Source organism: Lagenorhynchus albirostris, chromosome 19 (assembly GCF_949774975.1).
Source record: "Lagenorhynchus albirostris chromosome 19, mLagAlb1.1, whole genome shotgun sequence".
NCBI classification, from domain to species: Eukaryota; Metazoa; Chordata; class Mammalia; order Artiodactyla; family Delphinidae; genus Lagenorhynchus; species Lagenorhynchus albirostris.
In genome coordinates, this window is record NC_083113.1 from 41880524 (window position 1) to 41907099 (window position 26576).

Sequence of the window (26576 nt, forward strand, 5' to 3'; positions counted from 1 at the left end):
CTTCCTTTCCTTTCCTTTCCTTCCCTTCCCTTCCCTTCCCTTCCTTCCTCCCTCCCTCCCTCCCTTCCTATTTATGTATTTATTTATTTATTTATCGTGCCATGTCGCTTGCAGGATCTTAGTTCTCCAACCAGGGATTGAACCCGTGCCCTCTGTGTTGAAAGCACAGAGTCCTAACCACTGGTCAGCCAGGGAATTCCCCAAACTATTTTTTTTTAATTTATTGATTTTTATTTTTGGCTGCGTTGGGTCTTTGTTGCTACGCACGGGCTTTCTCTAGTTGTAGTGAGCAGGGGTTACTCTTGGTTGCAGCGCATGGGCTTCTCATTGTGGTGGCTTCTCTTGTTGCGGAGCACGGGCTCTAGGCGCGCGGGCTTCAGTAGTTGTGGCACGCGGGCTCAGTAGTTGTGGTTCGTGGGCTCTAGAGCGCAGGCTCAGTAGTTGTGGCACACGGGCTTAGCTGCTCCGCGGCATGTGGGATCTTCCCAGACCAGGGCTCGAACCCATGTCTCCTGCATTGGTAGGCGGATTCTGAACCACTAAGACACTAGGGAAGTCCCCCAATTTATTTTTAAAACAGATTGTGACATTAGCTGTGTTTCGTCCTACCTCTCTGGCCATTTCTCTGCTAGTTTCTCCTGATAACGACTGTGGTAACCATTGCTCCTGGCTCATGACTGATGATCCTATTCAGTCTCATGGCTTTAAATACTATCTATTCTCTGACAACTCCGAAAGTTATCAGCCAGGTCCTCTTCCTTGAGCTCCAGGCTAGTATAAACAACCGCCCATCTGATGTACATTTCGACTTCGTGTCCAGAACTAAACTCCTGATGTTTCTCCCCACCAAACTCTCTCTTCCCACAATGGCTTCATCTCAGGAACTGATAACACAAATTTTCCAACTGTTCAAATCAAAACCTTGGAGTAGTCTTTGATCCTTCTTCTCTCACACTTCTCACCTGATCCATAAAAACAAGTTTTGCTGGCTCTCTACCTTCAAAATGCATCCTGTATCCAAGCACTTCCTACTACTCTATTGCCACCACCTTAGTTCAAGTCACTATCACCTCTCTCCAGTGTTACTATGACAGCCCACCTGGTCTCCCAGATTCTACCCTGCCCCTTCCCATGCTCCCCAATCTATTGTCAACAAAGCACTGTGAGTGACGCAATTAAAATGTAAGTCAGATCAAGCCACTCCCCTGCCCGAAGGCGCCACAAGCTTCCCATCTCTCTTATAATAAAAGCCAAGGTTCTTCCCCTGACCTACAAAAGGCCCTATGTGATCTGTCTGCACCCTATCCTCTTTCTGACCTTATACCCAATTTCTCTTCCCCTTGCTCACTCTGCTCCAGCCACAGTGGTTCACTGCTGTATGTATCTCAAACATACCAGGTATGTCTCTGTCTCAGGGCCTTTGCGCTGGCTGTTCCCTCTACTGTACAGATGATATCAATTTGGCTTACTCATTCCCTCACTTCCTTCAGGTCTCTACTCAAATGCTGTCTTATCAGAAACAGGTTTATCTTCCCATTGTTGGTCTCATCCTACCACCCCTGCTAGAAAGCATGCTCCTTGAGGAAAGGGAATTTTTTGTCAGTTTTGTTCACTGCTGTACCCCCAAGTTCCTAGAACAAGGCCTGATATGTAGTGGGTGCTCAGTAAATATTTGCTGAAAAAAATGAAAGATATCAGACCTTGCTTCTGCGTAGTTAATCAATAAACAAAAACGTATATACTGAACTCATCAAAACTGTATATAATTCTGTATGATCTTGGGATATGTTCACAAATGTAATAAAGAGAGTACTTGCATTGTTAATTAAATAGTCTGGGGCAGAATCTGGTTTAATGGTTTAGGAAAGAAAGCATCATATAACAGAATAGCTCTGTCTGCCAATTGGGATTAGGAAAATGAGCTGATGCTCTCAGTCTTAAGCTACAACTTGACCTGTCAAGAGGGGCCCTCACCCAGAACTGTCTCTCCAACTACCACCACTCCTCTACATGACATGACTCAAGCTTATCAGTTAGCTCAGACCCCTTGTAGTCAAGTTTCCTCTCTCTAACAGAGAAGCACACTGTAAATCAAGCCTTGGGACTTCCCCGGTGGCGCGCAGTGGTTAAGAATCCACCTGTCGGGCTTCCCTGGTGGCGCAGTGGTTGAGAGTCCGCCTGCCGATGCAGGGGACACGGGTTCGTGCCCCGGTCCGGGAAGATCCCACATGCCGTGGAGCAACTAAGTCCATGAGCCACAACTACCGAAGCCCGCACGCCTAGAGCCCATGCTCCGAAACAAGAGAAGCCACCGCAATGAGAAGCCCGCGCACCGCAACGAAGAGTAGCCCCCATTTGCCGCAACTAAAGAAAGCCCGTGTGCAGCAACAAAGACCCAATGCAGCCATAAATAAATACATAAATAAATAAGTAAATAAATAATCAATCGAGGCTTGCAGGACCACAGTGATCCAGCACTTAGGGGCTATGTTCAGTCAAATGCCAACAGACAATCCTGAAGGGAAAGTAAGTGATAGTGGACTCAAACAAGTGATAGTGATTCAAACCTAACCGGTTCCTAAGGAACCACTCTGGCTGCAGTGAAGCCTTCCTGCCCCCACAGCCAGTCCATCCCTACAACCCATCAATTGGACATCTTAATGCCCCTTGAATTCATCCACTGCTCTGGTTCCCTGAACAGACATCGAGTGAGTCTCGATGGAAATGGACCTGACCATTTTCTTCCCCAGCCTCTAAGTGACCCTAAGATAAAGCCCAAATTCCTTCACGGGCTCTCCCCAGTGTGGGTTGGGCCTTTTCCCATCTCTCCACCTTACCACTTTCTCCTTTACACTGCACTCAGCATGCTAGCAATTACCAAATCTAACTCTTTCAGTCCTGCTCTGAGATTCTGGTCCAAACTGTTTGCTCTGCCTGAAAGAATCTTTTCTTTTTCTTATTTCCTCAGGATAACTCCTTCTCAGATCTGTTAGGGCTCCAGTTAAATACCACTTCTTCAGAAAAGCTGTGCCTGAGCTTTGGCTTTCACAGTGCCCGTCACACTTCACTGGGATCTGTCATGATGTCAAGACGTTGCCCATCTCACACTTTGCTGTCACCAGGACAGAGCAGTGTCTGAAGCTGAGTAGGTGCTGCTGCGTAATGATTGAGGAATGAGCATATGAATGAATAAGTACGAGAACAGATGAATCAAGAAGTCAGGTCAAAGCCTTTGTGGTAGCTGCACTGACTAGAAGGCAACAGTTTTTCCTGCTCAAGTTCTTCTTTTCCTTCCTATTTTATTTTTTTTTTAAGATTTAATTCTATTTATTTTTGGCTGTGTTGGGTCTTTGTTGCTACGTGCCGGCTTTCTCTAGTTGTGGCGAGCTGGGGCTACTCTTTGTTGCGGTGCTCAGGCTTCTCCTTGCAGTGGCTTCTCTTGTTGAGGAGCACGGGCTCTAGAAGCACTGGCCTCAGTAGTTGCAGCACACGGGCTCAGTAGTTGTGGCACGCAGGCTTAGTTGCTCCACGGAATGTGGGATCTTCCCAGACCAGGAATCGACCGTGTCCCCTGCATTGGCAGGCAAATTCTTATCCACTGTGCCACCAGGGAAGTCCCTCCTTCCTACTGTAAATAAAATATGTTCTAAAATCTTTAAGAATATAAGCTTCTTTGTTGTTTTTTTTTTTGGCCACACCACAGGGCTTGCAGGATCTTAGTTCCCTGCCCAGGGATTGAACCCAAGCCCCGGCAGTGAAAGCGCCGAGTCCTAACCACTGGACCACCAGCGAATTCCCTGAATATAAGCTTCTCTGAATGATGCTCCAGAACTGATACGTGGAACATTACCATAGGAGGGGGGTGCCATGACGTAACATCCAGTTGCAAAGGGATCTATAACATAGAGCATAATTCTTGAGCATGGTAAAGGAGATAAAATTAAAACGTAAAGGTCAATTTTAAGCTCAATCCTCCTTTTGCAAAACCCAGGAAACTGGTAGGGAAATAAGTAGCCTTCCATGTGGCCTTCACCATCAGTCATGTACCAAGAACTAATTAGAAAGGTATGTCCAACTGTCCCCCAGCCCTCCTTTGGGTCTCCCAACACCTGGAATCGAGACACTGTGGTAGACAGGCTGCCACTGGGTGGATAGCAGTGCTGGACCCAAGAGGGAAGACAACCACACCTCATCACCCGAGCCTGAGCAGGAACCAGGGGAAGTATGCAGCTTGAGTTCTGAACTGCATGTTCACAGCAGAGGGACTACCTGCAGTTCAGTTAGAGCTCCCCATGAACCAGCTTGTACTTATAGTCTGAAAGGGTAACACTGCTTTCTGAAGGACTGCTTTCAGATAAATGTGAAAGTGTTTCTTTACCTACATGTATGTTTCCATTGAAAAATAAAAGCCAAACAAAACAAACAGGCATTGAGTTTTACGCATGAGTTATGACAGATACTTTGGTCCCTGGGTTTCAACGATCCAAAGGCTCTGTGGCAAGGTTTAGTTTTTCTATGATTTATTTTAAGTGTCTTACACTGACTCAATGACACAGAGATCGCTGCCTTCTCACTGACAGCAAAAACACAAACAGGACCAAGGAAAGAAATGCTATTCCCCCATTTCTACAAGCTGACACGGAGGTAAACTGTTAGGCAGCCACCAGAGAGCAGGAGAGCATACCCAGCCCTAGCCAAAGATGCCAGTTCCTCATGTCTGCACTACCCTCCACACAGTGTCCTAGGAGGGACACTAATGAAAGGCCTAATGACCTGCCTAATGAGGTGTAACTACACAATGTACAAAAGGGTCAGCTAAATTGGGTCATAAAGGAGAAGTAAATTTAACACCCACAGAGGTATCTGGATAATTATTAGATCTGAAAGTTAGTTTCAGCTGATGATTACAGTAAGAAAAAGTACTTATCTACCAGCTGTATTAATTCCTTATTGCTTTTGAAAGTCTGGCAGTAGCAAGATTATTTTTTCAAAGATTGCCTTAACAATGAGTTCTAGACTGACATCAACCTGAAAATTCCATCCTCAGCCCTACTCTCTCACAGAGCAATTTTATCTAATCCTTCAACTTCACTCTGACCTCCACGCAAACGTCCTTAACTGGCTCTATACTTCTAAGTGTCTACTGGAAATCCCACCCAAGAGACCTACCAGCTTCTCCCAACCCAAAATCATCTTTCCTCTCCTTCTCCTGTGCTCCCTCACTCCACTTAATGGTACAATATCCAGTCACCAGAGTTCTTTCCTCATTCGTTCCCTAATATTTGTAAGGGCAACAATGAGTCAGGCATTATGCCAGAAGGTGGGGCACAGAGCAGTGATCCAGACAGGTCAGGTTCCTGGAGCTTAGTTTCCATTTCTTGCTACACCCACTGTTGAATACCAAGGAATAATTTGACAGAGGAACACAATGAGTGGCAGGCATGTGACAAAGACTCTGCCTTTGCTGAGGTAAAGCACACTTGGCTGTGATGCATGTGAAGTAGCCAACCCTAGAGTGAGGTATATTACATACTTTGGTTTTACCTGTAATCCCAAGAAAAGGATGAGTTTTTAATTATAATAATAAAACATTTTTCAATGTGCAAACCTAATTTACTAAGGTTTCCTTTGTGTTTTCCACACTCTATATGGATACAAGCATCCTGTCGCTGTGAAAATGGCTATTTCTATGGTAGCAAGAGACCCTTTAGAGAATTACCTGTCTGCCTTCCTTCAGATTTTGGATGTAGGATGTTCTTAGGGCACCCCAGAACACAACAACCCTGACCGGTGTTCTCTAACTCTGTTATATGGCCTCTGGTCACCAGGAAGGTTGAGTAGTTCTCCAGTGACTGGACATGCCTGGTGCCCTTCACAAACATCTCGACTTGTATGCGGAAAACTGCTTACCAACTAGGCCATGATCATGCTCAGCTGTGTTAAACCTGAGATGTAAAGTAATCTAATCTCAGGACAGTCTTTGCCATAACACCCCCTTTTTCCTGTTTTCCTTTTGGTTAATGTGTAATGAAGGAGGCCGGTTATAAAATACAGGGTGTATATGGGATATGCCCACCTGAAAATAGCCATTCATTTTAGTATTTTAGAATTTTCTGAGTATTGTTTAAATGATGCTCAATGTCTTACCTCACTATTGAGACTCTAAGCTCTTTCAGGACCAAGACTGTATTAAGGAGATAACAGCTCCCTGAAACTTAACACTTCAAAGTATTTGGTAACACTCCTATAATAATTTGGAAATTACTTGAAGGTATTTAAATGTTCTTTGGACAACAATCTTAGCATATCAGGAATATTAAGCAGTGAAGGAAGGAGAAACAAAGACAAAAATTTTAAAAGAATAACTACTACGATCAGGAGCAAGCCTTCGGTCGGGGGAACCAAAACAGCCGTTTAAGCACAATGATTTAGCTTCGAACATAAGATCAGATAAGAAATACTATGTTCAATCATTTCCCCCATTGCTTCAAAAAGCAAGCTATGTCCCCTTAGCACCTGGCACAGGAATATGAGTGCAAAAGGCTGAAAAGTAACAGGAAGTACAGCTGATCTCTCTACCATCCCCCATTTCCCTGACAATGAGAGGATGCCTGGATGACAAATACACATCTCACAGGCTCCCAGAGCCACCCCCAGAGAGGCCCCTCTGAGATGATAACCATTTCCTAGCAGGAACCATCACCAAGCTACAGAAACCATTAACCACGTGGAACATCCTAAAATGTGCTTTGAGATGCTATAATACAAAACCATCCATCAACAAGCACCAAAAGAGACCCTAAGAGTCAAAACTATTCATCAACGAGCACCAAAAGAAATAGCAGTCTTAGAAAGCAGCATAAGATCTGTACAGTCACCTTTCAAATACGTACATGTAAATTCATTATCCTAGGTAACGGCACTACTGTTTGGTTCATGACAGCTGAGTTAATTAGGAAACATCAGTGCTGCCCTGTCCCTGCCACCGTTCTCCCTCCACCACTTTTAATACAGTCAGAGAACAAGAAGGGGTGAAGGCTCGCAGAGAGAAAACAAGTTCAGTATCATTCTTTACACAAGCAAGAAACTTTCAGGAGGGGTTTGTTGGTTTGTTTGTTTTAATATTTACTCATTACAGAAAATTACTATGTGTTCTTTTTATGTTCCTTTTTGCTAAGTTTTTACATCTGTTTGATGTACTTGTAATCCAACTGTATTCACAACTTTGTATTCTGATTTTTTTTCACTTACTATTTTGACATGCATTTTTCATGTCGTCACAGACAGTTTTTAAGGGTTACGTGGTATTTTACTGACTACATGAACCAGCTTTTCCTTTCTCTAGTGTTAGGCACCTATGTCATTTTCCAATTTTCTGTTATAACCATTATACAGGTTAAGAAATTATGGCCCAGAAATTACATGATTTGCCTAACATTATCATTCTAAGCAAAATATAATCGTGAAAGTAAATAATAAAGATTTTGAGGTTGTAAAGTGATATGGTAAATCTCAAAGCCAAGTAGAAGCGTTTCCGGTTGTATTTTGGGATTATCTATTCTCATGAGAAATTGAGAGCTGACAGTTTGAGAGGAGCAGAGTTATCCCAGGCCAGAAAGGAAGACTGTGCTCAGTACTTAGTTCCCATTCCTCAAAGCCTTCGTTCCTAATCTTTCATAGTAGAAGACAGATAGGAACCATTACAGAAGCAGCTTCTGGGAATGGCTCAGAGAGGTGGTGGGGAGACTGAGGTATCCCCACAGCAATTCCTGGCAATCCTGGGTCCCAAAGAGTGTGGCATTTTGTCACTGGCAACCTTGAAAACCGACAGTACTTAGGACAAAGGCACTACTTGCAATTCCCCTTCTAAGAGCAGGAACTAAAGAACACGTGTTAAGGGTAGGGTTTGAGTGTATTTAAGTAATGCAGGAACATTCACCTCTTCCTTCTTAATGTTTAATCCTATTTTCTAAGTGTTCATTCCCATCATCACGAAAAAGAAATATTTACTCCATTTCTCATTTCCTTTGTCTGGGTTTAAAGACATGGTACTTTAATGAGCTCATTCCTGACCTAATGGCTAATTCATAAGTGAATGTTAGCGTGCTGGGTAGTCTTACTGTGTTCATGTTTTTCTCAGCATCTTTTATCATTCTGATTTTCATGAGCCCAAACTTATTTCAGCTATCTTTCATTCCCTACTCTTAAAAACACCTGACATCTAAATTTTCAAGTAATTTGGACTTTTAGGCTGTCCTGAAGTTTACTAATACAAAGCTGCTTTTATTTGTATGTAAGAAAAATAATGTCCTATTACTATACTGTAAACGAATTCTCAAATATAGCAAAACAACCAATTTTTTTCTAGACACTGTCCAATTCTAATAGTAGATTTATCCTAGAATTGGACCTCCTATTATAAAAACACACAAGTGACTTGTTAGGCATCAGAAGAGCTCTTCTGCTTCTGAGTGAGTGGTCGCTGATTCCTGTGTTTTCCGAACACCAACTCTGTATTACAACTTCCTACATGAGATCACGCTGTGTGCCCATTTTATTTCTCCTCTTATTGTATAACTAGAAAAGCAGTTCAGTGAAAGTAAATCCTGCTAGCATTACTGGTTTATCTGGTAAGTTGGCCTGTTAGATACTGTTGATTACTTTACTACAGGCCAGGTTTGATAACTGCGCTCAGCTGTCCCAGAAAATGGAATGGATGTTAGGTAATTATTTGTCAAAGGTCTCATTGCCATAGCAATGAAGAAACACTTTGAGAGTGTGGGCATCTTTCTCCTCTGAAAACAAGTGTCTTTCTGATTAGAGGGGCAAAAATAATGCACACAAATCCATGGGGCACACTCACCACATTTAAGCACTATTTTCTCCAAATGCTCATTCAAGGAAGTATTTGCACTGACATTCAAAGTACCCTCCCACCCCCTATCCAGTGCCACAGATGGTAATTGCTCCCTTCCATCTACTTTGATTTTGGCCTACTTGTCTGTCTTCTATCTGGGCCAATGCTAAAGTAATGAGGGTTTCTACACAGAATACAATAATTTTCATAAAGCTTTTCTGACAGGATTTGGTTAACAGTGCCAACGTTCCCCCACAGATTACGTATCCTTCTGATAATACCCCATTATTTCTTGAGGTATTTATACAAATATTTCCAGAGATGGAAGAAAAGTCAATAAAATGCAAAGCCGCAATTGCCATAGTTATGGACACAGGAAGAACAAAGCTTTCTTCCTTAAACTAATTTTACCTATTAACATCATCATACTTTCAATGCATCTTCTCTTATCACTCTGAGGGGTAAAAAAAACAACAACCCTGCAGCAAAGTCAAATACACAGTGACAATTAGTTTTATCAAGCTAGCAACAAACTGACTTCGATGATTAGAATCAGGGACCATCTTTTAAAAATCACACACTCCTTTTCCCCATATTACAAACATTTATGTCTTTTGGGGGAGTACTTATTTTTTCATTGCTAATCCTACTACGAACGGGTTCTAGTATTACTATAGAAATCACATATTTGCATTTTCCCAACAAATAAAAATAACAGATCACATCCAGACCAATCATTCCATAGGAAAGGTATAGAACAACCAGGTGGTAAGAGAAAGTCTCTCACAATAGAATCTTTAGCTGTAAAATGGTGGGGGTGGGGTGGGTGTCTACCAATAGTACTGTCTGCTGAAAATTTTCAGCTCTTGGTACAGATAAATTCTCTAAACTCCTAGTCCAAAAGCAATAACTTTTTCACATTTTCTGTAAAATGGATGGCCTTAAAACTCTTGTTCCCTGGTGTAGCTTTTCAGAAGGAAATGAGTTTCCTTATCAAGAATGTATCTAGGGGCTTCCCTGGTGGCGCAGTGGTTGAGAATCCGCCTGCCAATGCAGGGGACAAGGGTTTGATCCCTGGTCCCGGAAGATCCCACATGCCGCGGAGCAACTGAGCCCGTGCGCCACAACTACTGAGCCTGCGCTCTAGAGCCCATGAGCCACAACTACTGAGCCCACGTGCCACAACTATTGAAGCCTGTGCACCTAGAGCCCGTGCTCCGCAACAAGAGAAGCCACTGCAATGAGAAGCCCGCCTACCACAACGAAGAGGAGCCCCTGCTCTCTGCAACTAGAGAAAGCCCGTGCCCAGCAACGAAGACCCAACGGCAGCCAAAAATAAATAAATAAGAATGTATCTAGATTTCCTGACTACCATCTTCTCCATATCTCTCCACATCACAATAATGCATTAAGTGTCTTTTCTAATTTAAACAGTTGTTCCGTTCACCTGAAGATCACAGACTCGGGGCTCTTCCTTCTGAGACCTCTGTGCCCCATAGCTTACAAAGGTCCTCTGCCCTGTGCGACCAGTTTCTGGATACTAAAAGCCACCTACTTCCTTCCTCGTGTGTCTTGCCCTCAGCATGACACTGTGGGAACAATGAACAAAAATAAGGTTTATAACCTTCCTTGGTATCTATCCAAGGCAGCTTTAAACTTTTCTACTCCTGTCTTGTTCTTTACATGCTGCTGTAAACTTTTCACACCACCATTCACAAGTCCTGATCTCCCGGCCCCCTCTTCCTCCCTCACCATTCATCTGATAATGCCTTGAGAATACTTCACCTCACCTTTTGTCTTCGCAAGTCCATCTGCTTCCTTCTTGAGCTTCAAAGGTAGACCAGGCCCAGGGAGATCTGGCCAGTGGACACTCCGGGACTGGCAGAGCCACCGCACCTTCTGGAGTGTCCCTTCTCCCACCTGCCACCTGAACGCCCTTTTCTTAAAGATTTATCCCCCAAAAGTACCATCTCATTCTGAAAGACGATGGACCAGCTACCCCACGAGCCCTTTGTCTGAGGTTCCCATACCTCACATTCTTATCCACAAAGCGTCGGTCCTCACACAGGTAGGGGGTTCTGCTCGGCACAGGGCGGGGGAGCCTAGGTTTTCGCGTCCGGTAAAGGGATGGGTTATGGCCGAGGTCCTTCCAGGAGCCAAAATTCTAAAATCCTACGACCAAACTTGCAGGTCATATTTCTGAGGCGGGAGGACGAACTCTGGAGCGACCCCCGAACTCCGAGCCCGCGCTGGCTGTTAGAACGGCCCCCTCCAGCCCCAGCTCTGCGTATCCCCGCCTCCGACCTCGGGCGCCGAGCCGCGGAGGAGGCCCGGCAGGCGCCCGCTCGCCGCCGCGCCATGCCCTTCTTCATCCTCACCCGCCGTCGCCGGCCGCCTCTCACCTGGCAAACTGGCATGCCCCGCCCTGCGCCGCACCGGAGACCAAGGGTCTGGACGGGTCTCGGCGGCCACCAGCCCTCCTTGAGGAAGGCTGGCGGGGACGCAAGGGCCCCAGAATCTAGCGCGCAGCCACCGGGAACGCGCCGCCTGGTTTCTAAGGAACCGGGGTCTGGAAAGGGAGGGGCGGGACGGCGGGAGGTCCGCGCATGCTCCCTGACGGGGGTGGACCACCGCAGGGAGGGGCCGTGGCCGAGAGCTGCGCATGCTCGCTGGTTGGGGGCGGAGGTTAAGCAGTCTGGCTGGAAGCCCTGGTCATTCGTTTCCGGCGGTGGAGGCGGCAGACGGAGAGGTTTCCCAGCCTAGGCTTCTTTCCGGTCTGTCGCCCGGCAGCAAGAGCGAGGAGGGTCTGAGTAGTGTGGTGGGCATTGGTTGTCCCAGAAAGAAGGAAGGTCTGCTGCTGGATAACGATGTATCTTTGCGGAACGACAGTTCTCTCGAATTCGCCGGACTTCGCGGCTTTCTGACTAATGACTCGCTTTTTCGTGCCTGTCTGGGGTACTCTTCTGGATGTTCTTTGGTTGTTCCTTACAAGTCAGTGCTTTTCAAGACTGTGACCTCAGTCCTCCTGATCTCTTTACTGGAACCTAGTTCCCCCCAAATAAACACCACTTTGTAACGAGAGTACCCTTTGTTTCACCAACTGTCCGCTAGAGCAGCGAAATAAACCGGTAAGCCTTAGTGTAAAACAGGCTATGTTGGAAATGTGTCTGGAGGGAAATGAATTTACTGTGGCTCTACTTATGGAACCAGACATTTGTGCTTAATCTAATACTCCACTTTTCCCTCTACACTAGCTTTTCCCTGAGAGTCCTGTAAAATGCCCCTGAGGGAAGCATTCTATAGTAATGTAAGTTTGGAAAATGCTGGGTTAAGCTACACATCTTAACACAGGATTTTTAGAGCTTTCAATTAGTGGGTGATGTTCACTGTGAGCATCCATGACAGTTTTCATTATTTACTGGGTCACAGAACCCTTTTCCAGTTCCAGGAAACCTGTCTCTCTGAGATAGATTTATATGCTCTCCAGCAAACCTCCTCACTCCAGTGACTTTCAGCCACCACCCATTCCCTTCTGTTCCCTGTATTATCTTGTGGATAATATATCCCTATATTATTCATCCTTACACCCCAACAAAAAGCCTGCAGTTACCTTGTCTCTTGCTACCCCGATCTCCCTCACATCCGGTCACTCATCCTGTGGTGCTAACATCCCCTAAATATTTCTCAAACCTGCCTTCTTGTGTTTGGCCTTGTCCTTCTAGATGGTTTCTTTGCTTCTAGTCTTGTCTCCAGGTGGACAGCAGCATAATCTATTTTATGCCTCCTCTGCTTAAAACCCTGGTGCCTTGGGAGCAGAGGAGGCAGCTTGAGGCAGGAGCAGGCCAGTCACACTAGGGAGCATCCTCATGGAGGCAGGGTGGTCATATGTACTGTGTCCCTAGGTGCCAAGCCCTGCCCTGTGCATGCTGTAATCCTCTGTCACATGGGGAAGCAGGATTAACATGTTAAGAATGGGGAAAATGAAGCTGAGAAAGGTTAATTTTCTGGGGTCACCCAAACTGGGATTTTGAGCATGAGCTCTTTTCCTCAGACTGAAAGGAAGCTAACCTTAATACCCCTCAGAAGAGCTGTGACCAGTGTTTGGAGCGAGCGTATTTAGAATGCATTAAAATCTTAATTTGAGGAGAAGAGGTCCTATGGCCCACCTTTTTGTATTTGCTACTTTTTCTTTGTCTCAGATGAAAGCTGTTTCGCGGGAGAGAATCAAAGCTTTAAGTATCTATGCTCTTTGGGGTCTTGCAAAAAGTCTTGAGAATCCTTGAGACACCAGGGGCCTAGGCACTCGACAAGTAGACTGGGAAGGGGCCAAGCCCTCCAGGACGGCTGTGCCACATCAAGGGTGCCAATCCCTGTAAGACTCACAACAGAGACCAGACACTCGTGACTACTCATGGATGTGTATTTTAATAAAAATAATTCTGTCAAAATACAACAGGAGTTTTTTCATCTCTCAAGTACAATTTAATAGGATGTTTTGTGTTAGAATTCTCTCTAAACCCTCCCACACCCACAAGTTTCATGCTAATGCCAAGTATCAACTTGCGAGGACAAAGGCAAAACCAGTGTGCACGATGTGGAGGACGTCTGTGTCAGCTGTAGTTACTAATGGAGGAAAACCCAATGCAAAGAGGCGGCGCCTGAGGCAGCCAGAGTCCACAATCTGGCCACAGGTCCGTGTGCACGGGGCTGGTGGTCAAGTAGGGCTCTCCTGCCCAGCTGCCACACAGTGTGCATACCTGAGTTGTGAGCGACCAAAGGAACTTTCAGCTCTGACAGGTCTCTGCCTCATCTTCTTTGTGCTTGCTTAAGGGGTAGGAAGGTGCTGGGAGGCTGGGCAGTCCCCGCTTCTCCATCTCTTGGTGTCCCTGTTCTGCCGGCCGACACCCAGCCACAGACCCATGTAGGTGAGGAATAGGGGTTCTGGCTTTCTTTGCATGTCCGCCAGTTTCTGCTCTGGAAGGAGCGACCATTTGGTGAAGCAAGAGGAAAAGGTAAGTAGGGAAGGCTGCTCCCCGAGGGCTGAACAACCCAACAGAGCCAGGTCTTCTTCCTGCCTCCTTGGTTCAAGTTCAGCTCTTCACCGGGACTCCTCCCAGGTGCCTTCCCCACTCTCGGCTCCCGGAAGCAGGCTGGCAGGACTGGGTGTGCATAAGGGGCTCCTCGGGCTGGCAGGCAGGCCTGGACTGTCAGCAAGACAGTGGGCTCAAGCAGCTTGAGTTTGGACCTCTCCACGGCTTGTGGGGCAAAGGCTTATGTCCCAAAGGTATGCTGTCCAACTGGGACAGAAAGCCCCTCTGGAGAGGAACAGAGTAAACAACTTGGACTCAGCTGAAACAGTGAGATAAGGCACAGAAAATGGGGAGGTGGCCATGGGTACTGAGTATGAGGCAGGCGGACACCCAACCCCAAGCAGCACACAGCTGTCCTGAGCCCTCCTGGGCTGCTCAGCTGCTCTACAACCCAAGCCCAGGCACCCATCCCCATCCCTGACACACCCTGAAGGTACCAGCTGCGCAGACACTGCTGGAGGCCTCGCCAGCCTAACCCCTCACCCGCCATTCAGCTTTAGGACTAAACAGTGTTGTCCAATCCTCAGGAATGAGGTTAGTCCCAGTTCTGCCCTAATTTCTTGTGTGACTTTGGCCAAGTCACTTAACCTCCTGGGCCTGTTTCCTTATCTATAAAAGGAGAGGACTGTTGGAGTAGATGTTCTCTGAACTTCGTTCCAGTTGCAAAAGCCTCTGGTTTTAATTCCCAATCCTGCTTGCTTCTGACCATTTTAAGAGCCTGATGTTTCCAACTTCTTGGTTTGGAAGCTAGGCATCCCCAAGTTTGCACAGGATGAATTTCCTTTACAGACAGGACAACACTCCCCTGATGTGTTGCAGTCTCTGGGATGCCAGCTGGGGCCCTAGTAGGGACCAAGAAAAAAGCAGCAGCCTACAGGATCATGTCCCAGGGCAGAATTCTGGGAGAGCACAGGGCCACTGGGCCCATCACCAGCAGTTAGTCCAACTCAATCATTTCTCTTGTTGTCCAGCTGTAGGCCCAGCGAGTCCTGGTGGGCACTGAATATCTCAGGCCACACCAACTATTCCTGAATCCACTGATGGAAAGCAGAAGCTTGGCCAGCCCAGATCCAGGCAGGGACTGGAAGCTCGACTTCTGACCTTGCCCCTTTGCAGGGGCTGCTTGGGTACTCCCTCCCACTGTGAGGCCGATGGGGAAGTCCCAGCCCATCCTGGTGCTCCTCTGGGAGGCCTCTTCCCTTTCTTCCTCCTGGGCAGTCTGTCCTCTCCACAGATGGCCGGCCTAAGTCCTGGCAGCATCGTAACCCTTCCTCTCCTGATTCCCTGATGGCAGTACCGGGACTGTTTCTGACCCACGAGCTGTGAGGATCCGTCTGACATGGACGGTGGGACATTTGTAAAGCCCATGAGGTCCTTTCCTCTGGCCAGCAAATATTCTTAACAGTCTTTCCTAAGAGTGGCCGGGGCCAAACTGCAAAGGAGCTGCCTGGCACAGCTACAGTGAGGCCTGGCCTAGGGGGTCAAGGGTTCCATCCAATCCAGCGACTGGCAGCCCAAAAATCTGTCTCCACAAGGCTTGGCTTTCCAACAGAAAGCATCAATTCCATCAGAGCTGTGCAGAGACGGTGAAGATCCAGGCAGGAAAAAGGCAGCCCCTGTACTCAAGGGCCTCTGTCCTGGGTATGGAGACTTCCTCCCCGCAGCCTGACACTCAGCAGCTCTCAGGCAATCAATTTAGAGTAAATGAATTATTTGGCCATCTTAACAACAAAGGCAGGCAGGATGTTGAAAAGGGAAGAGAGAGAGAGGCAAGGCAGGCAGTGAGAGGCAGGGTAGAATGGTAGATAGCGTGCTAGCCAAGGACCCTCTAACTCCCTTGCTCTGCTGTGTAGCCCTGGGCCAATTCATCTCTTCTTTGGACCTGGGCCCTGCAGTTCTCTGCTCAGTTCAGCTCTCAGGGGCCTAGGGACCCACACCTCTCAGATGCTGCAAACCAGCTTAGCCTGACCTGCCCACTATGTGGCCCCCAAAGCCTACTGGGCTTCCCTAGGCTGCAGCTGGGCCTGTGGCTCAACAAAGGGGAAGCCTGAAATAAACGAATCACTTGGCTGAGGTGACAGAGATGATTCTTTTTAAATGAGTTGGACTCAAAAACGTATGGTGTCTGGACAGCTTCACCCAAGAGGTGCTGGACCACTAACACTACGATAAATACTGTGTCTTTTTTTAATATATATATTTATATATATATATAATCTCATTTTTTTTACTTATGAAAATAATAAGCTATCACCAACTTGGATAGGCTTCACCACTAAATTAGCAGAAACCAGCTCAGCACAAACTCTCCAGAGATAAATACTGGTGGCTCAGTCGGGGGGGGGGAGATTAAAAAACCCCAACCTCTCCTCAAAACAAACCCCTTCTTTCAAAATAGAAGTAACCAGACAATACTGTGTCATAGGCCGCTGCACATGAAGGGGGGAGAGAGAGAGACTGAGGGTGGGAGAAAAAGAAAGGAAGGAAGGGAAGGAAGGAGAGGAACGGGGGAGGCCAGGCAGGAGGAGTGGACTCTGCCCATGGCTTCCAGGTCCCTGCACCAGGTGCCGATGGAGGGCAGGGCTGCTCCAGCCCTGGGGCCGAGGGAGGGCCAGGTGGGGCCAGACAGTGTGGTCAGCTAGTGCAAGTAGTCGTCGACTCTGGCAAAGGAGCAAGATCCCAGGCCCGCTCGGGCCATGAGCCGTAGACATTCAGATGCCTGGCCCAAGGCGAGCATCAGAGGGGGCTGCTTTGGCAGGTTCTGAGACTCTGTGGAGAAGAGACAAGGCCTGGTCACTGCCCTGCTCAGGGCTAAGCCCAGGTCAAAGTTCCCTTGGGAGCAGAAGGTGGGGGGAGTGGACAGAATCTCTTGGAACAGAGCGTTCATGTGTCTCTGTGTCACCAGGCCATGGCCCTACCTGTGAATCTCAGCTTTCTTTAGAGCAATGAGCTAGCCAAGGCCCAGGGTCATAGTCTAGGGCCCATCATGATCTAGCCAGCCAACTCAGCTGGGCAGAGGGAGGTGAGGGTTTAGGTTCAGCCATGGGAGCCCAACAGTCCTATGGGTCACCAGAGAGCCTCTGGGCAGAGCTCACTGCCCAGATTTGGATAAACATCAGCAATTTCTAGGGAGGGGTGAAGGGGCCAACCTAGGTACTCATAGGCCAGCTTCTGTTTTTGTTAGATCCACTTACCTAAAATGGCGCTGTTGAGGGCAGCGCATACAGGCTCCCTCTGGATGGGGTCAAGCTGCTGGCCAACTGGGCAGCTCCAGGGGTCTGAGTACGCAAGCAGGCTAAAGGCATCCTAAAGGACAGGGCATTCTTGAAAGGACTATGGCACACACCACGCACCCCCTCCTCCATGGCTCCAGGGGGATACAGGGCCCTGCGTGGTGCCCACGGAGAGCACAACATACCCTGACCGAAGGGTCAGGTAGGGCTGTGTCCTCCCCAGAACGTAGAGAGGGTGGGTGTACCCTGGATGTCCTGTTCCCCACTGCAGACTTGACTAGAGCCCGCTCTGTCCCGTTGCTGCTGCCTGCCCCCAGTGCCCTCCCACAGTCACACTGCCTCACCACCAAATGGGGGCCCATTCTGTATGAGGGCCTGGCTTGTCCTGTACCTGCAGCATCTCTGTGTGGGCCAAATTCTTGCCGTATTCCCGGCCCAGCTGCTCACTCAGTGCCTGCAACTCACGGCCAAACAGGATAATCCTTTCTGTGGCCGCCTGATTGCCCCCGCAGAGCTGCCGCCGAGGATGCCCATCATCTGCACCCAGAGCCCAGCAAAGAACACATCAGGAGGATAAAGAGAGAAAGGGAGGACTAGGGTGGGGTCCCCAAAGAGAACACGACAAGAAGGACCTTGGCTGGGGGTAGGGTGGGGTGGTGCAGCTTCTGCTAGAGGCAAGTGAGGGCTGAGAGGAGCAGGTGGACCATCCGGAGCTGAGCTCCTCTTATGTCCACCTATAGCCCATGGTCTAGGAGTCAGACGGGACTCAAGTTTGCCCTCTTCCCACCCTCTGCAAGATGCAAGGGTGTTCATAAGGTGTCTGCTCTCACCAGCTCCCTCCAGCTACAAACGCGGGGAACTTGTTCTGGGCAGCAGGCTGAGGCCCTCCCACCTCAAGCACCGATTCATGATTGGCTAAGGAGGCAGTGGACCAGATCTGGATAGAGCTTCTCCAGCCACCAAAGCCTGCCCATCCCAACCGCCACAGAGGGGAGAGGACAACGGGACTGAGCAATGCCGCCTGTGGAACACCATGCAGGGGCATGGCCTTACCCATGCTGGACTCATCCGTCTGCAGGTCTTCATGCTTGTAGGCACCATTGACAATGCGTGTGGACATGCTCTCCAGCACACCATTGGGGTAATGTTCCGCCTCCATCTCCATCTCACTGTCGCTGTGGAGAAGGGTTGAGGTGGGAGTTAGCAAAGGGGTTGTGACTGGAGCAGCCTGGTTGGGCCTCCATTTAGGCTTTAGCCGCAGTTGGCAGTGGGTAAACTGAGGCCCCCAAAGGGCATGAAAGGACAGCTCCCAGGCTTCCCAGGCTCTAATACTTGGGCCCTACTGTGACACCAGCCATCCCAGAGGCTTGTTATCTCACTCCCACTCTGGTCCCCATGCTGCCTCTGTGACCATCCCCACCCTGGCCCTCCTCTGAGTTGATACACCCCTTCTACACACCCCCTGACCCCCAATGACCAGGGCAGGTAAGTCCTGATAGGCATCTCTGGAAGCCAAACCCAGGTCAGCCCTGTAGCATGCTGGAAGGCTACTGAAAGTCACCTAAAGTCTGCAACCTAAAAACCCTGCCTGCCCAACCTGGCTGACCACAAGCTAAGCCCAGTAAAAGCTCCTTTAGTATAGACTCTGGGGGTTCTGAGAGGCCTGGTATTCTTGGAGGCAACCACATTCTCAGCGTCAGCGCCTCTGGAGAAAGACAGGGCCAAGGAAAGTGGCAGCTGAATCAAGAGTTGGACCAGAAGCTGGAGCCAATGCCAGGCCTGGTGGGTCAGCGGCTACTATTCCAGGCACAGACCTGGGATGGAGGTGGGGGTAAAGGGCAGGGTGGCGCTCAAAGGACAGGCTGCAGTGGGCGCAGAGCAGAAGGCAGGAGGAAGAAGCAGAGCAGAGCAGAACAGGCACCTGGTCTCCTGGTTACTGGTACTGCTGTGGGGCTGGGACTTGGTGGAATCTGTTGAGTTGGACTCGGAGTAATTGACTGAGGATGGAGATGAGGAGGACGAGGACGACGACGAGGAAGAGGAGGAGCTGGGCGGAGGGTATTTACTGTGGTTCTGTTTGCTCTTGGTGGAAGCGACACCATTGCTGCAGCTGGGACTATCTGCTCCTAAAAGCCGGGGGACAGTCAGAAGAGGAGGGGCAGCTTGCCATCAAGCAGGGCCCCAGGAATAACTACAGTGGTCCCACTTCCCTTCCCCCAATCCAGCAGCAAGCCTTGAGCCCATCCCAGGGAAGGGTGTATGGGTGGCCTTGCTTCTCCACACCAGTTCTTCCCAGAGCCCTCTGGAGAGTGGCTGACCTGTGTTGTGCATGTGGGAACTAGTGGGGCCGTGTCGGGGGCTGAGGCTTGGGGAGCCAGGGTAGCTGTCCTGGGACTTGGGGCTTCGGGAGCTCAAGCTGCGGACCTCACTGTCAGTCCCATTCACCATCTCCACAAACTGTCGGCACCTGCAGAAGGAGCAGAGCAGCAACGCTCTGGGCTTGGTCTGGGTTGTGTATGCCCACCACCAGCTGGGCTGTGGGGGACCTGACGGTGCCCCAAACTTACTTGAGCATGAAGAGCAGGTTGGGGTTGTGCTCCAGCAGCCCTGGGTAGAAGCGCTGTGTGGTCTCAATGGCCTCACCCACACGGCCCTCCAGCACCAGCTTCTGGATCTCTGCAGAGAGCAAGAATGCGGCAGTGAGTGAGGGGCCGCAGACCTTCCTCACAGCCACACGTCTACACACTGCCAGCCCCAAGCACGGACCAGCTGAGAGTCAGGTGGGCTGGCTCAGAGTGGCAAGCCCACTGAGATGCTCACAGAAGAGGCTGAAGAAACAACCTGGCCAACCAGCCCCACAACAGATCCTGGTTTCTGTCAAGTGTCAGGTAGTCCTCAAAGAATAAGAGGGGAAAATGGAGGGGGGTGCTCTTAGCCCAGAGGCAGCAGGTTGAATTTGGAGGCCTGCTCCTATGCAGTACAGGTTGCCAGGGACCTGGGCGGGGGAAGAGGTCCTGGCTGTGGGAGCATAATCTAAGGATGGGCACCCGGGCAGCTTCGTGGCCTGAGAGGCTCCTCTTCAGACAGACTTCTCTCCTCAGGCTTCACAGGGGGTTGCCAATAGGAGCTCATGGATTCTGGGCCAGGGCCCATGTCTTGGCAGTCTTCAGGGGCTGCGGCGCGCCCCCTGCTGAGAGAGGAGGTCACCCTCCTCACACTGGCAGCTCTGACGCTGACATCTCTCAGGCCGTCGGCATCGTGCTCTTGCCCTGGGGCCTGGTGCGTCTTGCTGGGAGCCACTTCTGGGTAGATCCCAAGTCTGGGATCCCTTTCCGACTGTCTGGCTGGGCGTGGCTTCTCTGGGAGACACAGACACATGCACATACACAGAGACGACAGGCTCAGAGTGACGCAAGCAGGCACACACAGACACACGTGTCCACACACACCTACTCTCCCTCACTCTCCTCTCCTTCCTATCTCCTTTCTGGGCTGTTTCCTCTTTCCCAGCACCCTCCTTCCACAAAAGAGCCCCAAACACGCAGTATGCAGGCTAGTATGAACACCAGGAAAGCTTCCTTTGGCTCCTTCTTTGTTGGTCTGCAAAGCCCAGGACCAGAGGTGGGAAGCAGAGAAAGGTCTACCACAGTGGCCACGGAGCATCAGCCTTCCCCGTCTGACTGCTTCAGTCCCCTCTCTGCCCAGGGGCAGGCAGAACTACCAAGGTTGAGTAAATGGTGGCAAAGGCAGAGCACTGAACTGGTAAGATGCAAACACACCCTTTCTCGAAGACCGTGAACAGGAGGCTGAGTGGAATCCAGGATGCCGGAGGAAGGAAACAAGCATGGAGGAAGATCCAGCCATACCAGGCCCCAGCCTGTGCCAGGCCATCAGAGTATGCATTAGGGAGGCTGCACCGAGACATTCCCATGCTGCTGGACTGTCCTTCTGGACAGTGTGGTCTTGAAAGAGGGACAGAAGAAGGGCCTGGGGCTGGGCTGTGGGCTGGTCTTCTGGTGAGGACCTGAGCTGAACAGATTCCTGACAGGTTACCCACGGCTGTCATGAGCCAGAGAGCAGAATTAGGGACAGGTGAGAGAGGGAGGGAGAGGGGAGAGGAGAATCAACCTTACTTTGTCTGTTCTTTATGGACGCTTGTTCTTCCTGAATCGGGGTTTCAGTCATTCGGGCAAAAGCTGTGGCCGTGGCACAATACCCATGATGCACCAGGTAAGATGAGACCATGCTAGAAAAAAGGAAATGCTCAAGGTGACACTTAAGAACTGCATTTCTCACCAACCCCCTGATGGGACAGACTATCTCCCTGTTAGGTCTTCCTTAAACATATCTTACAGGTGCAACCTCCACAGAATAATAAAGGGGCTGAAACAAATGAAAAATCCCCCAGTGCTCATGCAGTCAGGCAGAAGAGGGGCAGGTCACCACATCTGTCCTCACAGCTTGGAGGAGTGGCTGCAGTTTCTCTGGGATATGCTGCCCACAGGTGGGCAAGTATGATAACAAAAGTACATACAGAGGCACATACCATCTCCTTATAGAAGCGGCTGCCTCCTGTGACCTGAAGCAAACCCAGAGACTGCCGAGAGTCTCTATGAGGGCTTCCTGGAAGGGCAGCCAGCCAAGCAGTCTGGCAGCTGCCCAGTGGTGATGCATGCCACGTGCGTACCTTCTACAGACACAGGAGCTCCTCTGCAGGTGCCCCACGCGCCCGGCAGAAGCATTCCAGCTCAGGTGAACCTGGCCCTCAGGAGTGTTGGCTCTAGACGGTGATGGGGAGCTAACCCACGACCCAAGTTACTCCACGATACACAACAAATTAAGGGCCCAAGAAGCCAAGGTTTCAGGCAGTAACGTGGCCAACAGGAACACAAGCTTTGGGAGATGGCCCTGAGAAGCCTGATGCCCAGAAACCATTTAATCCCACTGGAAGCTGGCTAAGCAGCAGCACACGTAGAGTCCTCGTATCTGATGTGTACAAAAGTGAATACCTTGGTGTGTGCATATGTCAGTGTCATTAATATAACTGCCAACACAAATGTCTGAAGAGCTGTCATGCAGAAGGCACAGAAGTTCAGCTGTGTGTTCCCTCATGTTTTAAGGGGTAAATGAGATGATCCATATAAAGTGCCTAGCAAAGCAAGAAGTCAATATATACAACCTCTTATTATGAAATTATGTATTTATAACATTAATTATGAATAAGAATTATAATACTTATATTATTATAAACACAAGGTTAAAAATTCTTGACAAAACACGGTTCAGATGCGCCCATATGCACGTCAGAGGCCACTAAAATGTACAGTCCCTTTGACTCAGTAATTCCACTTCTTGAAAGGACACCCAGAAAATAATCTTAAATATGGAAAACTCTTTATGTACAAAAGGGTGACCTACACAAGCAAGAGAGAAGAAATAACCTGAACCTACCACCAAGGGAAGCCAGCCAAGGGGCTTGTGGCAAATGTGTCTGCGAGATAATACAGCCATTAACAATGTCCATAAAGCGAAGTTATATGAAATCACAGATATGAGTTATATGCAGGTCTCAGCAAATACTACATATGAACACACAGGCACACAGATACATACATGTAAACAAATACACCCACGTGCTGAGCCCAGGCCCTGTCAGCTGAGAGTATTAGTCCCTCCCCAACACAGCTGGGGCAGCCCCACCTCTCCCCTTGCCTGTCCCAGCAAGCCTGCTATGGGGACTGGCACCATGCTGGCCCTCCAAGGAAGGGCTTCTTATAAGTTCTGGGGGCTGGGGACAAGATGTAGTAGTGCTGCTATTCCTGAGAAGGGTCTGGCCACCTAGCCCCTGCCTCAGCCCTCCCATGGGGCCTGCCTCAATATCAATCCCTAAAGAAAGGAAGGCTACACAAAGAACCCAGTGTGCACCCCACCCCCACCCGCTGGCCTCTGGTACCCCGGTGTCTGCAAGGCAATGACCAGAGCTAGGAGAAGCCCGGCCCTTCTCGGCCCACCCCTGGGAGCCAAGCTAACAAACTAACCCACCTCCTGGCAGAGTGGGTACAGGTCATTGCCTCACTCAGGCCTGCAGCTGTCAAGTGGAAGAGAGAACCATATCTGGCCTCCCTTGGGATTCTCATCAAGACTGTTTCCCAGGAGAGGCTGGGAATTAATCAGCCAAGAGCCAGCTAGGTCCTAGGGAGGACCCTCTTCACACCACCACTGCCACAGATGCAAGGGACTTAGCTGGATCTGACCCTGAGAGGTGACCTTAGGCCAGAGTCATGGTATGACAGACACTCCCTATGATGGAAAAAAAAAGTGCACAGAGGAAGATACCACAGGGCGTACTAGCACATCCTCTGCAAAATGACCTGGGGAAGGAAAACCGCCCTGCTGGTGCTATTACATACAGGGCCTTCCGATCCAGTTGAGGGGGCAAAGGTTTAACTAGGAGCAGCTCTGGAGAACTGAACTAAGAGAGGAGGAGAGCAGCAGGCAGAGTCATCCTGGGAGTGCTTTCCAGAAGGAACGCTACCCACTAAAGTTCACAAGAGCAGCTTGTAGCAGTACAGGGGCCTACAGGAGAGTGAGGCCCCTGGGACGGGGCAGGGCTGGGTAAGGGCGGGAGCAGGGCACTCACTTCTGCAGCACCGCCTGCCACTCGCCAAGCCGGGCACTGATGGGGAAGCAGTGGACAGTACCCTGGACCTTGGCACGCCACTCCCGCATGTAGTCCTCAATGTCAAACAGGAAGGGTTGCTGCCCAAAGTTGGCGTCCACAATCTCCCCAGGTGTCTGCAGGCCTACGGTGGGGTAGAGGTTGGCCTGAGGAGGAGAATGAAATGTCAGTTGGGACCTGAGGGCAATGGGGCAGCAGGGCCTCGCCTCATCTCACCTCCGGCACAGAGGGGAAGGCGCTGGCTCCCGCAGGCCGTTGCTTTGGCTTTGAGAGAATTGCAGCATGGCTGGGGGAGGTAGGGCTAAGCCACATTCTGCCCACCTCCCTAGCAGAGACACTATTCCCCAAAGTTTGAGGGGAAATGGCAAAAGAAAAGCAAGGCAGGCTCAACATGGAGTCTCTTGCCCGGCATCAGAGGCTGTAGTGTTCCCAAAGCCCAAGGCCCCCCTTCGGGACTCAGCCAGGGCACAGAGAGGCAGGCTGGGCTCCACAGCCCTGCAGGTGTGCCCGTGAAGATCTGCTGCAGGGGTGGATGATGGCTCCTCTCAGAAAGATCCAGGACCACGGATCCTTTCGCCACAAAAAAGGGGGGTATATAAGGGGGCAGGAAGGGATGCGGGGAGAGAGGAAAGGAGGGGAGTTAGGTGACACTAGAAAAGGGTAAAGAAAGGCTGCTGCCCTTCCTGTCTGAGGCTCACTAAGAGGAGGATCTTCTGGCCAGTGAGGTTTGGGCATGTCCCTCTGGGTGTGGGGCTCCCTGCTTCCCATCTATCCCCTGCCTTGACCAGCTTTTGCCAGGTCGCTCCCTCATTCCATGCCTTCTATGGCTCCCACTGCTACAGCCCAATGCCTCACCAGCCTCCTCCTCATTGGCCCCAGGTCCCCAGTCTTCTCTTCCACCTTCCATCCTTAGACCACGTATCATTCCTGACTACCACGTGCCGGTACTGCACACTGGGTTCAGCCTTTCTAGCACTTGGCACAGAGTGCCATCACATCCATGTCTGGGTGTTTCATGTCATACCTCCACCACTAGACTCTTCCCCACTCAGGGTCAGAATTCTCCTCCTGTGTCTGTTCCTTTTCTTTGCTTAGGACCACAGCCCCTCTCTGGGGACTCCAGGTTGGAGGGAAGGATTTTGATACATAGACAGAGGTTCTAACAGGATCCTCCGTGTTGCAGTCTGGGCTTCAGAAGGCCCCTCAGATCACAGGGGCATTTCCTATTCCTAGAGCATCACAGGGGAGCCCAGGATCCCTAAGCAGCCCCCAGAGTCAGCAAACCTTTTCTCCTTCCAGACCCCAGCCAGGGCACACAGAGCCAGGCCAGGCTCCCAGCATTCTGGGTGGAGGCCCTGCATGTGACAAGGCCTGTGATGACTCATGACAAAGAAGGACTGGAGTGCAGGAGGTGGGATGAGCCCTGAACGAAGCCAGCAGGAAACCTCACCCTTTTCTAAGAGGAGAAAAACCCATAAATCTCACCTCTCTGGCCCAGGAGTACCCTGCACAGTAGCAGGTTCAGTCCTCTAGGGCACTGGCTTTCCTCAGGGATCTTTGATGGGTATGCACAGGGACCTGGCTCCCTAACAGCTCAGGAACAAGTTTCTATACGAACAGTTTTCTATACTCTGCACACAGGTCCACTAGCTATAAGCCACACAGAACTGGTTCAGACCAGCTGAACCATGGAGCTACCTCATCTCTGCCCACACCGTCCCCTACCTCCTAGCTGCCTTTGGAAATGCCACAAATCTCTGTCACCTGCTAAGAGTCATGGAGGAAGACCAGGCCTTGCTGCTGGAGAGAGAAGAACGCTGGCAGGTACCGCCTACTGGTACCTTCAAGCTGACGACACAGCACACATCCCTGGCTGGGGAAAGGGCAGGACTCCACACCCTGCACTTGCAGGTAACACCATGCCCTTTCCCAGTCGGCCCCCGGGGCCAGAGCAGGAGACCCAATAGTAGTACTTACCGGGAGGTCTGTGAAGGCTATACCTGTGGAGGGAAAGGAACAGTCATCAGGCCACCTGGTTTCCCATGCCCCTGTGGGCCCCGCAAGGGTCCGTCACAATGGCTGGGGGAGGGGCTGGTCATCACACCTCCCCTATGGTGAAGGACAAGCACTAGCCAGGGCTTGGTAGGTTTATTTTTTATTTTACTTATATTTTTAATAAATTTATTTATTTATTTATTTTTGGCTGTTTCGGGTCTTCGTTGCTGTGCGCGTGGGCTTTCTCTAGTTGCGACGAGCGGGGGCTACTCTTTGTTGCAGTGCGTGGGCTTCTCATAGTGGTGGCTTCTCTTGTTGTGGAGCGCGAGCTCTAGGCACACAGCCTTCAGTAGTTGTGGCACACAGGCTTAATTGAACTACCATGTGGGATCTTCCCGGATCAGGGCTCAAACCCATGTCCCCTGCATTGGCCAGCAGATTCTTAACCACTGCATTACCAGGGAAGTCCCGCCTGGTAGGTTTACACCCTGGCCTTCCCTTTGCTGAGTCGCTTGGCCAGAAATGAAGTCAGATATTTGGGTATTTGTCCACAGCATTTCTACCCTCTCAGGGAAAACCTGCTAGGAAGGACTAAACCCAAATGATCTACCCTGAGGCCTCTCTAGGCCTGATTGTTCTCTTGATCCAACATGTATTTAGGGAGACCTCCTGTGTATGCCAGGACCTTTTCCATCCATTATCTCATCTGATCCTCATACCAA

General features: G+C 49.8%; 2 protein-coding genes across 6 annotated transcripts in view; both read right to left on the bottom strand.

Annotated features, from left to right (window-relative positions):
- The window catches only part of GFOD2 (Gfo/Idh/MocA-like oxidoreductase domain containing 2), a 37530-nt gene extending 26098 nt beyond the window's left edge, over positions 1-11432 (bottom strand). For 2 of the 3 annotated variants that reach the window (XM_060130052.1, XM_060130056.1), the window contains exon 1: positions 11260-11432. The gene's annotated coding sequence lies outside the window, so the exon portion shown is untranslated. The other variant, XM_060130054.1, reaches the window with a different exon arrangement.
- A 1829-nt stretch (positions 11433-13261) lies between these two features.
- RANBP10 (RAN binding protein 10) overlaps positions 13262-26576 on the bottom strand; it is a 67032-nt gene continuing 53717 nt past the window's right edge. For 2 of the 3 annotated variants that reach the window (XM_060130034.1, XM_060130033.1), the window contains 10 exons: positions 25837-25859; positions 23821-24005; positions 21314-21426; positions 19748-19856; positions 19499-19647; positions 19102-19306; positions 18234-18355; positions 17572-17717; positions 17142-17253; positions 13262-16716 (listed from right to left, as the gene is read on the bottom strand). In XM_060130034.1, coding sequence (XP_059986017.1) covers positions 16586-16716; positions 17142-17253; positions 17572-17717; positions 18234-18355; positions 19102-19306; positions 19499-19647; positions 19748-19856; positions 21314-21426; positions 23821-24005; positions 25837-25859 — 1295 coding nt within the window. In that variant the 3' untranslated portion in view covers positions 13262-16585. Of the gene's footprint in view, positions 16717-17141; positions 17254-17571; positions 17718-18233; positions 18356-19101; positions 19307-19498; positions 19648-19747; positions 19857-21313; positions 21427-23820; positions 24006-25623; positions 25751-25836; positions 25860-26576 lie in introns of those variants that run through there. The other variant, XM_060130035.1, reaches the window with a different exon arrangement.